General features: G+C 41.3%; 1 protein-coding gene across 1 annotated transcript; it reads right to left on the bottom strand.

Annotated features, from left to right (window-relative positions):
* Positions 1-4,050: 4,050 nt before the first annotated feature.
* LOC5579410 (serine protease easter) lies at positions 4,051-15,369 on the bottom strand. The gene is made up of 2 exons (XM_021855378.1): positions 14,623-15,369; positions 4,051-4,723 (listed from the first exon to the last, which is right to left on the bottom strand). Exons 1-2 carry the CDS (start codon positions 15,189-15,191, stop codon positions 4,102-4,104), a joined length of 1,191 nt encoding a protein of 396 aa, XP_021711070.1. The 5' UTR covers positions 15,192-15,369; the 3' UTR covers positions 4,051-4,101.
* Positions 15,370-17,561: the final 2,192 nt, after the last annotated feature.

Below are 17,561 nucleotides of genomic sequence, written 5' to 3'. Positions count from 1 at the left end.
TCCCTAACTCGATGGTCCCTTCAATATCGAGTAAGGGAGAGATGACTGTATCAGACTCAAGAAGTCTAAGTACATCCAAATTTCTGCTGGAATGTTCACATGTTTATGATATTTTATAAGGATTATGATTAGTATTTCGTCAATATTGTGGGATAGTATTCGAATTCAAATGCTTTACGGAAACCCTATAGTACTTTCTGGTAGAATTCTAAATAATTCAGTTTAATAAGTAACTTCCAGCAGATATGCCATTCGAGGAGTAATAACTTTAAAATTATTAAATTAGGGTTGGCACAATTGCTGAAGGATATTCTTGTGGCAATTCTTGATTATTTAATTAAGAATGTTTTAATGAAATTATAACAAATGCAAAAACGAAGTATTATTCGTAATGTAATACTTGAATTAATCACTTAGGTACTACTTAGATATTGTTCCAAAATCAGTTTTTGACAATAAAATTCCCCAAGTTCTTTTTTTTAATTTGAATTCTTTACGGGTTTTTGGAAGGCAAACTCCTGGATAATACAAAAAATATCATAAGAAAGATTTGAATTTTCAGCGATGTATGTTGTTTTAGTTTTTTTAAATATATTTTTTTGAAAATAACAAATCGGTCATTTTTCATCGGCACACACTGTTGGTCTCAGCGCATTAGATTTTTTATTTATAAAAAAATCATAACTTTTAAACAGCTCAACCGATTTCCAATATTTTTTTATGGAATGAAAGCTTGAGATTTCAACTTTTCAGACAAAATTGAAAAATCTGAAAAAAAAAATTAAATGAAAATATTGCATGAAAATTTTTAAAAATTTCTATTTTTTTTATAAATTTTCATTTATTTTAATGTTAAAAAAAATAAAGACATGTCTCTTTATGTCTGCAATTGTGCGCTCGGCGACGAATAGAAGCTTATGTTGGTTCGCAAAGGGGGTGACGCAAAGAGTGACCAAAAATATTGCTCGTTGACTTTTTACGGCTTTGTTTCATCATGATGTCTTTATCGATCTTATACACGCTGATTATTTGTTTTTGGTGTTTGTCATCGATTAGTGACGTAACTGATGGTTACCAAACCTGCTCACAAGAGCGCTGGGCGGCACTAACGTCCATCTTCCGCATGCAATTCCGGATCCTCGTGGTCAACTGCTTCATATTCTTAGCTCGCCAATTATTTTTGTACACTAGGGCACTGAGGGACCCGAAAAAGTGTGATTCACAACAACACTGCTAGAAGTCCCGTTGGTTAAGTGTTGAAAAGCATAAGCGTTTGATGCCTGGCTTGGCCCGCATTTTCGACCTGTGCTGTTTGGGCTGGCCCACGTGAGAAATGATTAGAGTTTTATACGTACTTGGCAGCCGTATACCCACCCTGCCACCTAATAAGCTGCGCGCCGATCGATCATGCGCCGAGTTGTGGGTCAGTCAAAACGATTTAAATCGCTTGCAACTTGAAAACATGCAGGTACGAACATTTTTATACGATATGATTTGTATCGATTAAACAATAATGCTCGCTGTCCAGCCTAGAACTCGAGCCTTAAAGTGATTCACTTCCTCGGCGGCTGCCGCACAACTCGTCGCATGGGCCACTGGCGTGCAACTTGTTGGTCAGTCTTCGGATGTAAGTAAAGATTCGCAATAAAACCGTAAAGCTGTACAACATGCTCGCGAAGTTGCTGGCTGTTTCGACGCCATCTTAGATTAAACTGACTGCACCAGATCGAAAAGAAACATGTCACTTATTCTAAGAGAGTCCATAGGCATCAATTACAAAAGATTAAAATGTTGAAAGGATAGAGAATCGAAAGAAAAAAGCTCGAAAGGACAAAACTTCGAAGTACAAATAAAAGGACAAAAGGTCGAAAATCTTTTTTCAAAAAAGGAAAACTTTCTCACCATGCTAATCGTTTTCGATCTTTTGTCTGTTCGACGTTTTGTCTTTCGACCTTCTATCCATAAGCCGTCCAGAGAGCATTTTCACTCAAGGGTGTTGTGTGGCACGACCAATTACACAACATCATTGATGATGATAATGATAATAGAAGCAGAACACACTCGTAGAACGGCAGCACGGATTATCATGTTATTTGAGTGTGAGTGACCTGTCGAGCACGGATTCACAGTGCAATCATGTCTAGTCGTCCTCCTTTTACATCCAGCTCTTGGTAAGGTGAGACGTGCTTTCCGGACAGCCGGTTGGGTGATTCCGCTTGAGACTCGTTTCTCAGTTTTGCACCGGTGTAAGCATTCATGCACAGCAAAAAAATGTCAAATTTACATGGCTCATAAATTTTTAAAATAATCATGTAAAACGAATAATAACTGAATATTCAACGATAAATAATGTAAACTGTCTCATTGCATTCTAAAATGCTTGCAATCTTAAGTAAAACTGAAACATTTCATGATCTTACATCCAACATTCGCCAATGTTGGATGCTTTCTTGCATCTTGAAAGTGAAATTGCAAACAAGAATTCTTGGTTTACGCTGAATATTCTGTCATAAATAATGCACATGGATGGATTGACGGCTTTTCATGTCATGTGCATTATTTATGATTGAATTTTCAGTGTGAAAATCATGTAAACCGAGCCGTTTTGCATGTAACATTCTTTGAGAGAAGACGTTTCACGTTCAATATTAAGGATTTTGGTAACAATGTTGGATATAATAGATGTGTTTATGGGTTTTATCACTGAATAAGACATGAGAAATGGCTTTGCATGATTGAAGCTAAAATTACGTTACGTGTAAATCTAAGATTTTTTTGGTGTGTGAATGCAATTAGGCAGTTTACATCCATTATCGTTGAAAATTCAGTTATAACTCGTTATAAAAGACGAACGTAACGCCAAGAAGAAGAAGAAGAAGAAGGAGAAGAAGAAGAAGAAGAATGGCTATGAAACTACTGGTCGTTAAGGTGGGGATGAATCGAAGCCAATCCTCAAATTTTCAAGAGCACGAATCTGGAGAACCGAACACCCGTTTGAGCTGAAAACTTAATCGATTGATCACCACCAGCGAGTGACCAATCGATTAAGTTCTCAGCTTAAACGGATGTTTGGTTCTCCAGATCCGTGCTCTTGAAAATTTGAGGTTTGGCTTCGATTCATCTTCACCTTAAATTTAGGGACTTTTTCCAGATGTTATAGGTTTCCTTTGGCTGCAGAGACCAAATACGGATCTCCCAGAAAATTGTTAATTGAATCCAAACAGAACTGAAATAGGACAATACACTGGTTTTTGTGCGCTTGTTTAAAATTTAAGGTCAAAATATACCATAAATCCGCATATGAAACATTTTCAAGAGAAGTTTAATAGACAATTTGAAAAGGCGTTTGAAGGTAGTTTATGGAGAATCAATCATTGAGTCGTGTTTGATCCTAAGGGGGCGGTGATAAGGGCAGGATCAAACTTATCGCGCGTCGTTCGCATAGTAGTGAAAAAGTGTCACAATTTGTTATTACAATGTGATTGTCAAATTATATCGCGAAGCCGGTTAGGCGTGATTATATCATGTATCGCATCACCATACATTGGTGGCCCCCAGATCTCTACCTTATCCTACTAACCCTAAATCTTTTGCATGACAACTGTGGAGATTCATAGGTATACTCAGTTTCTAGTAAAAATGGTTGTCTACCTAACATTATTTCCCTACCCCGATGACCGTAAGGACATGGCTGGCTCCGTTATTGACTTTGAAATTTTGAGCTCTCGATTTGTGAACATTGAGAATGCTAAGCTAATACCCATTCATTAAATCTCTGTGCAACTCTCGATTGTTCTGGTCAATCACGAAAAGCAACTACCAATTGTACGGTCATCTATGCTCATGCTCATTTCATGTAGACTTAATTACTTGTCCCTGTGTTCTTTTTTGTCAATGAGCTATAACATCTGAAAATGAAACATAACCAAAACTATACTTTAGATTTCCTAATATTTGCTGTGATATTTCCAATAATGTTTCGGCTCATCTCCACCCCACGGTATCGGAGATGCTTGCAAGGAGTCGAAAGAGAAATGACAATCAATCAAATGGTTTATACCTTATTTCATTTATTGTTTTGCACTAAATAAATATAAAGTACTACAAATGAGCATTTGATTTTATCCATGGCACATATTCGTTGACATTGGTGTAAATTCCCGGTTTGCCAACAGTTCCACAATTTTGTGGACCCATACTTACCAATCCAGATAAGATCCAAGCTGCTTTCTTCGTGTCGAAGGACATCAACGGAGATCCGCTGTCTCCGGAGCAGGTATCACGAGCATTGCGCCCTCCTGCGCAAATTTGCCCGTTGATCAGCTGAAGCCGTTGTTGTTGATAGATTTCCGAGCATTTTCCGTGGTCGAAGTAAGGAAGTGACGTTTTCAATTTTATCGGACTTGGAACATTAGTGCCTTTGCCTCTGCTGAAGAAGTCCGTTCGACCCCAACCGCAAACGCTAAACTTGGTAGCTATTTTTCCACTGCCCTTGTCTGGCAAGCAAATGTGGCGGATGAAAGTTGTAAACTCGACCGGTTGATCCAACTCAATCAGACCAATATCATGATGTTGACTAACGCTGTCCGCTTTGTAGTCCGGGTGAACGATGATGCGTTTTGGCTTCACATCTATTATTCCATCAGTGCAGTCGGCGTATTGACCATCTACAACGCAGTCCGGATCATTGTGAATGTCGTACTCGCCTACGCGGACAATCTTCCTGAAAAAAAATGAAATGATCATAGTTTAGAAACACAAACAGATTTGGAGGAAAATGCGCCTTGGATCATAATAAAATATTCATGAATTCAAAGAAAGCCCAGATAATCGTATCGGTAAACGCGCAGATATTTAGCAAGACTAAGCTGAGGGTAGCAGACTCAAATATCACCGATCTTGGATCTTATCGGTTTGGAAATATTCTCGATTTACCAGGGAATAGAGTACCTTCGTACTTACTTCAGTTTATCGTGCAAAAACTATAAATTGACAAAGATCTCAGTTAATAACTGTGTAACTGCTTAACACTTAGCAATGAAGCAGGCTCTGTACTAGTTGGGACGTCACACCACAAAGAAGAAGAAGAAATGTGCCGTGTGGAAGTGTTCTAAGTTATAAAACTAAAGCGGCTCAGGAGCTAGGGATTTTTCGTCATTTCATTTATTTAGTTACCGTAAATTCGGGTGAAATTGATCAGTAGGGTGAAATTGATCACTGTGTCACTCGATTTTATTTCTTCCTAATGGAGCACAAATATCAATGTAACCTGCAGTGAATGAACGTTGTTCGTCGTAAGTATGTCCAAATTGAGTGTCGTGAAGTTTTTTGCGTTCAAAATTGTTCATTTTTATGGAAATAATGTAAAATTTCAAAATCTTGTGCGGTGCAGTGTTGACAAACATCAATAAACTTCTAGCACTAGGCAAGGATTTGGACATGGTATAATCCTGAAAGTTTGTGAGGATACTTAAGATTTTTCCCAAACTAGATTTCATAATCAAAACTCGTACCAATTCGTTGATTTGGTTGAAATAATTGAATTTCTGTTATATATTAGGAAATTCCTTAGAAAATTGCATACATTTAGGCGTTTTCTGCGTTATTCTTGAAATTAAAACATTCATCATTTCTATAAATATTGTATTGTTAAGAATTTGGCAAACATATTCGGATTCAGGGAGCTCACATTTATTATGTAAAGTTGTTTTGAAAACTAACAATAATGGCATTGATAAGTGATCAATTTCACCCCGAAATGAGATAGCCCGATTTTTTATTTTAGACATATTTTTTAGCACTAATATTACATTTGTTAGAAAATGTCGTTACTTGAGTCAATGAGGCTCACCTTCATACTTGTTTTCCTGCATTCAGTTGTTTGGCATTCTCAACATCATAGAAATCAGACAAGAAAAACTGTGAAAAGTGATCAATTTCACCCGAATTTACGGTACCATCTATACAGATACCACTGAATCAACAATTTTATGCCACAATATTGGTTCGTGGCCGCATCTCTCCATCCTTCGTTCTGCTCTGCTCGCCAAATTGATGCGCACTTGATTCGCCTACCTAGCTCGCTGCGTTCCACGCCTTCTTCGCAGGGTTGCTGTCCGGCATTCTTGCAACATGCCCTGCCCATCGTATCCTTCCAGCTTTGGCCACCTTCTGGATACTGGGTTCACCGTAGAGTTGGGCGAGCTCGTGGTTCATCTTTCGTCACCACACACCGTTTTCCTGCACATCGCCAAAGATCGTCTTAAGTAAGCACCCGACGTTCGAAAACTCCAATTGCTTGTAGGTCCTTCTCGAGCATCGTCCACATTTCATGCCCGTACAGGACTACCGGTCTTTTTAGCGTTTTGTACATGGTGCATTTGGTGCGGTTGTGAATCTTTTTTAACCGCAGCTTCTTGTGAAGGCCATAGTAGGCCCGACTTCCACCGATGATGCGACTCTGTATTTTGAGGCTAACGTTATTTTCAGCCGTTAGAAAGGATCCAGGGTAGACGAACTCGTCGACCACCTCGAACATATCCCCGTCTATCGTAACACTGCTACCTGGGCGGGCCCTTTCGCGCTCGGCCCCACAAACTAACATGTACAGTCACCCCACAGTTATGGATCAGCTAAGGGTCATTTTTTTAAATAAAATTTGATTACAAATCATGGTGACCTTGTACAAAACAAAATTACATGCCTGGCAATGCCGAATATGGTTGTTTTCCAGAATACACTTAAAAAATCGCACTTTCTTACGAAAAAGTGTCGATTTCGATAGAAATTTCAAACGTTGTCCATCCCACAGATGTGGATCAGTGGAACAGGAGGGTCCTTATTATGGATCAAATCGACTCATATTATGGATCAAAACACTATAAAAGCAATTTATCTGTGAGGTAAATGAATGGTGTGTTAGTGAAAGTATACGTTTCGGCGTTTCTTTCCAAATCGTCTTATCGCTGATTCATAACTGTGGTACGGGTTTCAATGCCCCACAGTTATGAATCAACGATTCTATGAATACGGATAGCATTTTATTTCATACGGAAGAATAAAATATGCTAGAAGATGTTATGATTGATTGCAATGCTGTTCAGATGTATGGTTCACGTAGATAAAATGTGTTCTACGTAATTGCAACTCTATTTGATGAGATATTTTCCTTTTAAGCCAACTTTGATCCATATCTGTGTGCTATCCATAACTGTGGGGTGACTGTACTTTGTCTTAGACGCATTCACCACCAGTTCAACTCTTGCTGCTCAGCGTTTCAGGCAGGTGTTCAGGTCTGCTACGTTTTCAAATGTTCGACAGACAGTGTCCATATTATCCGCGAAGTAAACAAATTGACTGCATCTCGAAATCTGAAAATCGTACACCGACTGTTAAGCCCGGCTCTCCGCATAAAACCTAGTAGCGCATATTGAACAACAGGCACAAAAGTTCATCACCTTGTTGTAGTCCCCGGCGGGATTCAAACGAACTTGCACAGCTGTTCTATCTCATCGCACTCCGTCTCTCGCTTCCGTGTATAACGTTCTACGTTCTGCCGGGTCCCTTGCTGCGGCATGACCGCCTACGCTGCATTCTTCTCCTCCAGAATCTGCTGTCATTCCTCGTCTAACCAATCGTTCCGCCGACTCCGTGCCACGTACCCGACGTTGCTTTCAGCTGCGTCGTTGATGGCTGCTTTCACCGTCCTAAAGTGGAGCTTCATCCAGCTCCCCTCTTCCTGTAATTCAGCCTCGAGATGCTGCGCGTATGCAGTTACGACATCCGGTTGCCTAAGTCATACTGAGGCGGCCGTCGGTACCGTACGCTGTTAACAACATAGAGTTCTAGACGCAGTTAACCATCACCAGATAGTAGTCAGAGTCGATGTAAGCGTCACGATAGGTCCTGACGTCGATAAATTCGGAGAAGTGCCGTCCATCAATCAGAACGTGGTCGATTTGTGATTCTGTCTGCTGTGGTGATCTCCAGGTGTATCGGTATGGAAGGCAATGCTGGAAGTAGGTGCTACAAATGCGTTGGAGGCGGCAAAATCAATTAGTCGTAAACCGTTTTCCTTCGTCAGCCGGTGAGCGCTGAACTTTTCAATAGTCGGTCTGAATCCTCATCCTGGTCAACCTGAGCGTTTAGTTTTCCTATTATAATTTTGACGTCGTGGCTTGAGCAGCTGTCGTACTCGCATTCGAGCTGCGCGTATAATGCGTCCTTGCTATCATCAGTGCTTTCGGAGTTAGGGCTGTACATGTTTATTATACTGAAGTTGAAGAACCGGCCTTTGAGCCTCAACTTTCACATTTTCCAATTGATCGACCACCAGCCGATCACGTGCCTCTGCATATCACTCATCACTGCTTGCATACATCACCACGGGATCACGAAGGCGACTACTCATGACGGGCGAGGATAGCGGCTTAGAGGGCCACTAAAATGGAGTACAGTAAAAGCTCGTTATAACGACAACTTTAATAACGACAAAAGCTCTTTATAACGACATTTTTAGGTCCCTTGAAAAATATTTTGATGTTATAGCTATTCTCTATAGTGACATTTCTCTATTACGACGGTCCCTTGCGATTTCATTATAACAAGCTATGACTGTATTTCCAAAACAATGCAGTTACACTGGAGTTCAACACAGCAGTAGTCGAGGACGCAGGCGCGTTCTAGAAAAGCGGTAAGATGTCACGAATCTACCGACGTGTAGCAGTAGCTTGAAGCAATGTGAGATATAAGAATAACAAGAATAATTAGGGATTCATAATCCAGTGTTCACACTGAAATCGTACAACAACGCTGCTCATGAAAATACTTGAATACTCGAGGTTGACGGAAGTGAAGAATAAGGTCAATGAACTCATCTAGTTCGTCAAGGACCGGCACAATGTGCATATCGCTATCAAGAGAAAGCTGAGCATCAAATCCTCTGACAACGCTGCCATGAACAAGCAGAATGCGCTTAGGATGAAAGCAGAGCTTGCCGAACAGGCGCTGAAAAAGTTTGCGGAGCAAGCAACTACTGACAAGCTTAGGACCCCGAAGATACTAGGTGACAAACCTATGAAGAAGCGAGCGAAGAATCACCAGGAAAAAAGGAAGTCCCTAAAAAGCAGCTCCATGGGCAAGGGAAATGTGTGCCGAATAAGAACGGAAACGAAGACGGATGGCAAACCGTTGTCAACACCAAAGATAAGAAATGAAACTGAAGAGAAGGTGGTGAATGAGAAGAACGAGAAGAAGAAAGCCAAGAGGCGCCCGCAGCGTAAGTGGTCGAAAGGGGATGCCATGCTTGTTAAGGCAAACGAACAAACAACGTACACATATTTCCTTCTAAAAGTTGAGAATGATCTGATCCTGAAGGACCTTGAAGAAAACGTGGTTACAACACGACGCCAGATAGCCGTAGCGGTAAACGCGCAGCTATTCAGCAAGACCATGCTGAGGGTCGTGGGTTCGAATCCCGCTGGTCGAGGATCGTTTCGTAAAGGAAATTTTCTCGATTCCCAGGGCATAGATTATCTTTGTACCTGCCACACGATATACACATGCAAAAATGGTCAATCGGCAAAGAAAGCTCTCAGTTAATAACTGTGGAAATGCTCATAAGAACACTAATCTGAGAAGCAGGCTCTGTCCCAGTGGGGACGTAACGCCAGAAAGAAGAAGAAGAAGAACACGACACCTCAAGAAAAAGGAGATGCTGTTTGACCTGAAGAACGACCCAGCAACCAAGAGCTCGGCTTATCAGGAGCTGGTCGCGAAATCTTTGGTGAACGAGGCGGACGTAAGAGCACTTACTCAGGATGCAGTTGTTGAGTACATATATTTAGACGTGATGACAACCGTGGACGAGGTGAGTGAGGACCTGCGTGGGCAATGCAGGCTTCAAGAGGAAGCCATGGCAATCCGTCTGAGGAAGTTGTACGACGGCACACTGTCAGCGACGATTCGGCTATCAGTTGACAAACTGGTGCAGAAAGGCAAGATGACAATTGTCTGGTCGATATGCCCACTAGGACACGAGCAGATAGGCCACCAATATGATGCTTCATGTGTATGGACTTTGGACATCCGGCGGCGAACTGTAAAGTTCCGGACAGGACCGAACTGTGCAGGAGATGTGGAGAAAGATGTCACTTACTCTGCTCACCGGAAGAAGGAAAAACCCATTTGACTGACAGCTTTAAGTGCCGTGCGTACCAAAAGGCGATCGCAGCCCATCAGCAACGGAGGTAACACAAATCAACCTGAATCACTGCGACACCGCACAGCAACTGTTGTGGAAGTCGAATACAGAAACTAAGTGCGACGTTGCGATAATAACTGAACCGTATCCAGTACCATTCAATATCGCCAATTGGATGACGGATAGCACAAGCTCAGTAACGATACGAGTGACGGGTATCCAGGAACCTACTTTTGCAGCAGCTACGCGCCTATAAGATGGACGCTCGGAGAATTTAGTCGGATGTTGGATGAGTTGACCGACGAGCTAGTTGATCTAAAACCAGTGCTGATTGGTGGTGACTTCAATGCATGGGTCGTGGAGAGGGCAACCAATGCCAGATATTACAACCTACTGGAGGCTCTAGCAAAGCTAGACGTACGATTGTGCCACAGAGGCATCGTTAGCACATTTCGGAAAGACGGACGGGAGTCGATCATCGACCTAACTTTTTGTAACCCATTACTGGCGGGCAACATTAAATGGAGGGTTAGCGAAGAGTACACCCACATTGATCACCAGACGATACGCTACAGGATTGGGCAGCGAAACACTACGGCAGTGCAGAGGAACACAATTGGCAACCCGCAGTGGAAAACGAAGGCTTTCGACAAAGATCTCTTCGTTGAGGCACTTCGCACTGACGGCGATGCCCTGAACTTAAATGCGGTAAGGCAGACAAAAGCGATAGCAAGGGCATGTGATGCCACGAAAACGCTAGCCCCGCAACGATCGATGTCCCGCGTACTAGTATAACGAGGCATTTAACGCCCTCTGTGCTGCTTGCCTTAAAGCCAGGAGGCGTTACAAGGAGCAAGGACCGTAGAAGTCAAAGAGGAGTGAAAGGTCGTATTCCAAGCAGCCAGAGCTGCTTTCAAAAGCGAGATAACGCTGAGCAAGTCCGAGTACAAGGAGCTGTGACGAGCAGCGGACACCAACCCCTGGGGGAAGTTTATCGAGTGGTTATGGCGGATGGTCAAGGGTCCATCAATGCCGGTTGAAACGTGTGCTGAAAAGCTGAGGGTTATTGCAAATTTCCCTCCCAACGCATGATCTGACACCGTAGCCACCCACACCGTATATCGACGAGGAAGGAGCAAACGCCGAAGATCGCCAGGGATCCAATGACGGGCTTGTAGCAGCGGTGAAAACATCGAAGATGAGAAAGGCCCCCGGACCGGTGGGAATACCGATGCTGCGATCCTAGCGTACTTGGATATGTTCCGGAAGATGATGCAAAAATGCCTGGACGAAAGCCACTTCCCAGATATATGGAAGATCCAGAAGCTGGTACTGCTACCGAAGCTAGGAAAACCACTTGGTGATCCATCATCATACAGGTCTATATGTTTGCTAAATACACTGGGAAAACTCTTGGAACGGGTCATCCTAAACAGGATGGCTAAATGTACGGAGAGCGAGCACAGAAAGGCTGATCGGATTCCGGAAAGGAAATAGCGCCAGTTGGGAGGCTATAGTTACAACGCTGCATGGAATGCGGAAGCTACTTCGATAATCGGGTGATGGTGTACCCACCCAGACAACCAGAATGTACATATAACGAAATCACCTTTTATGTTATGCGATGCTTGTATGTGCAAAGATTCCGTATAAGATGTCGTCAGAAGGCCTTATGCGTACCAAAAGTGGAGGCGATATATGTGCATAATTTAAATGATGAATATTGACATACAATGCGAGTGTACAGATTTTATTACGAACTAATCTGTAACCTTATACGACTAAGTTTATGATAACAAAGTTAATTTGACAGCCGCTACGGATTGATTCGACTTTCTTTGTACGTTTTTACGGAACGAAACAAAATGCACAGATAGACTCAGAAAATAACGTTCTATGCGGAGAAATTTATCAGCCAAACGATTTCATTCACCATGTTGTGCGGGTGTGATGTAATTCCCACAAGTAAACGACTTTTTACGTAAATTGTTATTCGACTTCTGGTTGTCTGGGCAGTAAACACACGGTCGTATATAAAAGGATGTAAGAGTACAAATGTGGAGGCGATATACGTACATTTTACATGCAGTCTAATGGCGTATGTACTTATATCGTCTACACAATTGTACTCATATATGCTATCGTATACGATTTTATGTTTACTGGGTATGCAACCGACGCCGGCCGATAGGAGTTTTGAGTAAAGACGAGAGTTCCGCAAGGGTCCAATACTGAGTTCAATACTGGGTCCGACGCTGTGAAATTGGATGTACGACGGGATCCTATCATTTAAGTTACCCATGGGCGTCGAGATGGTTGGTATGCTAATGACGTCGTCCTAACAGTAATAGGCGAAACGCTGGAGGAAGTGGAAGTGCTAGCCACGGAGGCAATGAGCATGGTCGAGAACTGGATGAATGAAGTCAAGCTGAAGATAGTCCGCCACAAAACGGAGGTGCTACTAGTCAGCAATCGAAAAGCAGTTCAACAAACTGAGATTATTGTAGGGAGACATGCATCTCGGCGGTTGCTTAGACATCTAGGCGTAATGATAGACGATCGGTTAAACTTCAACAGCCATGTCGACTATGCACGGCAAAGGCGACCAAGGCACTTACAAGGATCATACCGAACGCTCATGGTCCGAGAAGCAGTAGGAGACGTCTTCTGGCTAGCGTATCTTCGTCGGTACTGAGATACAAAGTTCCGGCCAGGGGTTGAGCGCTGCAAACCAAGCGCGATCGGGACAAGCTCATGGCCATGATATTAGCAAGCGCATACATAACAATATCGTCGGAGGCAGTATATGTGATCACCAGGATGATTCCGATTTGTAGACAATTTGAAACGGTGAATCGCGAAGCAACAAAATCGGACTGTAGTGAGCGCGACCGGTTTTCGCCTACGAAGCAGTGCCACAATATACCGGGAGATTTTTGAGGTTATGGATGAGTTCGTTTACCTCGAATCCTTGCTGATGACTGACAACAACGTTAGTCGAGAAATACGAAGATGCATAATCTGTGGAATTCGAGCCTACTATGGGCTTCAGAATCGGCTTTTTTGAGAAAGAATCGCCCCCGCACAAAATTCACCATGTACAAATGGTCTTATTAGCGACCAGTAGTATCAAACGTAGATTATGCTTAAGGAGGACCTTCAAGCTCTTGGGTATTTCGAACGCCGAGTACTTAGAACGATATTCGGCGGCGTGCAGAAAAACGATGTGTGACGGAGAAGAATGAACCACGAGCTCACCAAACACTACGATGAATCTAGTATTCTGAAGGTGGTCAAAGCTGGAATGATACGCTAGGCAGTGCATGTTGTAAGAATGCCGGACAACAACCACGTACCAAATCCAGTTGGAACAAGGTGCACCAGAAGCTGTAATGTAATGTAAAAGCTGTAATGTCGCATCCAAGGTTGGAAAGTGAATTGGATTTGATATATCTCGTGATAAGAATTTTTTCAAGTTTTCATTTATGTGCCAATTTGTTAAGAATATGAATTAAACCAAATACTGATGCTACTGAACAAAACCCAAAATGGCCCCTTTACGTCTAGAATGTTCCAACTTTACTTCGAAAACTTTCAATTTGCTGAAACAGTGTAATTTGATGTTTCGAATAATGGCATAAGAACTCGCAAGACTAGATTCATACTATATTCATATACTATCACATAAATACATTGAAATTTTACCAAGAATCACTGGTGGAATGCAAGGTGTATAGTACATTTCCTTGCATGTATCCGGATTGGTCACCGGTATCCAAGTATTTGTGGGTGTATTTGGTGGTGCAACTAATGCCTTACACAAAACTGTTAAAATTTTGAGAATGGATCAATTGAGTCAAAAGATATGAGCAAAAAAAAAATGAAAGCCGCCCAAGCCTTTTTATGGTTAGATAAGCAACTAGGTGTAGAAAGTTTTTCATATTAAGGCCATATTAGTAAAAATATTCCGCTCATTTCTGCTCCCTTTTTATTTAAATACTTATTCTTCTGAAAGATGGGTTCAAATAGTGATTATGTAATAAAAACCATTGCACCAAAACACAAGATATTTTTCTTCAGAGCGCTTCTTATTGATAATGCTATTGGAATAAAGCACTTTTTGAAAAAAGTGTATTACCCAATCTCTTACAATTTTTGAATTTCATAACCTTAAAGAAAAATACTTTTGTAAATATTTTGGCCTATCCCTATGAGTATAATTATTTTTATGTTTTATTTTATTCCCGCAACATCGCACAATGTTAGTCGAATAATGTACAGAAAATTAATTGATACTTAGTTAATAAATTAAAAGCACGTAGCTTGCACAAGGTGTGCATTTTTTAAAATGAACAGTTTGGTTTAGCTCCAAACTACAACAAAATATGACTGATTATAAAGTTAAACCCTATTGAACTTACAAGGCGCCTTTCTTGTGTACGATAGGTCCCGTTAAGCAGTGTGCTGCCGTAATGACAAAAGATCTACTGATCAACGCCCCTCCGCAACCGGGAGTCACAGGATTCATTGCTTTTTCGTAGATCAACATAGCCATCCAAGGAAAGTCGTCAATTTTGGCAATTTCCCCGCTATTGACCTGCACTTCGTAGTCCGGTTCGCCACATGGAACTTCAACACGGATCCCAACTCGTTGACTCACTGAAACGGGCTTATTCCGCACTCTCTTCGTTATATTTGTCATGCTTATCCACGGATTGGCGTACGATCCTCTTCGGGGGCAGCAAATCTTCCCGTCTGCCAACCCCGAACACTGAAGTTGACTCACGAAACTCAACCGGCTCACATTTCCAATGCTGTTCACATCGTTAATGTCTTGAAAAGCCGGACAATCCGCGGGAAGTTCGCACTCGCCCATTTCGGACTCATTTGGAATGGTACAATTTGTCACAACACCCCAAATCGGAAGCAATTGGTGCGTCTCTATGACGAACAGGGCACATATTATCAACTGAGAGATTAAACTTCGCATCCTCACTGATTGCCGTTCCCGGTATGACTGACAATCTATCTCGTTTGAACCCGACCATGAAGGCTATCTCCCGGCAGAAACACTAAGTGACGATCTTGTTTATAAACAAATATAAATTTAACTAAGCTTAGCCGGAGGAAATCCCACCTTGACGGAAGATTGTTCGGCTGTCTGAAAGAAACTGATGATTTTCTTCCAACGACGTTTTACAGTTCACGCGTAAAAGTTCATCCCACTCTAAAGAGAAATCGTGTACTTTCCTCCATTAACCAGTTGCCTGTGTTCTGGGGTCTATTTGACCCCAGCGCACATTGAAGTGCTGTAACTTTTTTGTAGTGATATGATTTCCGTTTTTTCCAGTTTTTTTTTTTTTTGTTTATGCGGGTGACATGGATCTCAAATTCAGGTCATATTTGCCTCAAAATCGTGATAACTTCGTGAAATTTAACGAAAACAGTGCGAAACAAGTTTTTGTCTCAAGTATCAAAACACCGCTTTTTACTTAATTAAGGGTTTCTGAATCCATTGCCGCATTCATAATTATAATAACACGTCTAGTTTTTGAGCTATTGGATGTTAAAAATGCAAAATTTGAAAGTATCAGCCAGCTTGCATGCAAGTTTGCCAGCTTGTATGGCAATTTATTTGCTTAATTTGCCAAACAATTGAAACTTCATGTGTATAACCATACTTATCAACAATGTTCATAATACTTTTGATGCTCAAACGTTTTTTTTTTGGTGATTTAGAAAAGTATTTTGCCATATAAGAGAAACGAAGAGTTTTGTATAGAGACTGCAAGCATGTTGAAAAACTGATTCTAAATTTCGTGCAATTTCAATCAAATAATATCTGAAATGAAAGTTTAAGTCCTATTTCGCATGCTTGCTGGATCATATCACAAACAAGTTTGATAAATCATACTTTAAATTTTATGTAAACATAAATAAAATCAATGTTTTGTGCAATTTCAGCGACCTGTAGATCAAAATTGTCGCGTGCTGGGACATTTCTGAGAACGGCATCAGATTCAGTGACCTCAAACACGAGACACATAATTTGATCCTACACGAGACACATAATTTGATCCTTGAGACACGTAAAAATGTTATTTTTATTACGCTGTGAAATCGATTTTTCAACTGTTTTGGAAAAGCAATTCACTTAAGGACATATCCCCATGAGTGCCAAAATGGCCTCTAATATGGCACCTTACTTCCCCCTTCGCATTCCGCTCCCTCCTCCCACACTTCTCACAGTGTTTTGGAGAACGATCACAAAAAATGATTATTTGAAGTTACTAACCTTATTGTAGAGCGGTGGTTTCTTAACTGAAAGCGTTCCATAATATGTTTTTCACAAATCACTAGTTTTTGAATGCAAATACGTAGTTATTTCTGTGATTTGTGTTGTTAAATACCACGCACTTCCGAATCACTTCTTCTTCACACACCAAGATATTGTTTGCTGGCTTTTCGGTTCCCGTTCTAAAAACACTTTTAATCGTATTTCTACTCACCGTAGCAATTCAAAAATCTAATGCGTTACTTGAAACACTTTGATTATTCACGCACGATGCTCCTGGGAGCAATAAATCACTTATATTAGTCAATTTGTGCTCGAAAACAGCACCGGAACGCGAATTCACTGAGCCAACATTGTTTATGATTCGGATGCGCCGCTCTCACTGATTGGAAGTGATGCCAGTTTTTATGTTTGTAATTAGAATGGTTTGGATATTCATACACTTGCTACAACCACGTATTTTACAATTTCATAATACTCAAAATGTACAATGTCACAAGTGTTGCAAAACATGTTTATGCGTGAGAAAAACAATGTACGACGCAATTTAACAGCAAAAATGAATATAAGATATTATACAGTACAATTGACTGTAGAATTGATATGCATACTGATGGCAACTTTCTCCGTCCGTGAGAAGCGAGAGAAGAGAGGAGAAAACTGCCAAAAATAGTAAACAACACACGCATGGTGTGAAAAATGCTTATAATTTTGGTCAAAAAACATGTTTTCACTACCAAATGAAATAAGTTGTGATTTTGAGTTTTAATGAAGTTGTTGATGAATTCATATCGACAATAATACCTTTGTATGGAACGTGTGCAAGTAACACTACCTACATAATGTTGTTGGTGGAGGTATACATGAAACATGATGATTTATTTTTGGCCGACGCACATAACATTGTGCTCCGCCTTGTTGGGTGGCTCGAGAGGGTGCTTTAGCGGGTGGCTCGAGTGGGTGGCAACATTTTGTTTACGTGCTCAATGAACCTTCACCTTAAAGCCCAAACGCAATGATAGCGGAACGGCAACGGAAAGCGGAACCGGTTGGCAAGCATGAACC

This window comes from Aedes aegypti, chromosome 1, assembly GCF_002204515.2.
Source record: "Aedes aegypti strain LVP_AGWG chromosome 1, AaegL5.0 Primary Assembly, whole genome shotgun sequence".
Classification (NCBI taxonomy): Eukaryota; Metazoa; Arthropoda; class Insecta; order Diptera; family Culicidae; genus Aedes; species Aedes aegypti.
The sequence above is the reverse complement of the archived record's forward strand: the minus strand, read 5'-3'. Positions and strand labels throughout refer to the sequence as shown.

Bases quoted from the DNA above. Each gene is read 5' to 3' on its own strand.
- LOC5579410 (XM_021855378.1), bottom strand. From the start codon at position 15,191: ATGCGAAGTTTAATCTCTCAGTTGATAATATGTGCCCTGTTCGTCATA. The intron at 4,724-14,622 runs GTAAGTTCAATA...ATTTTTTTTCAG, and splicing joins GTACACAAGAAAGGCGCCTT to GAAGATTGTCCGCGTAGGCG.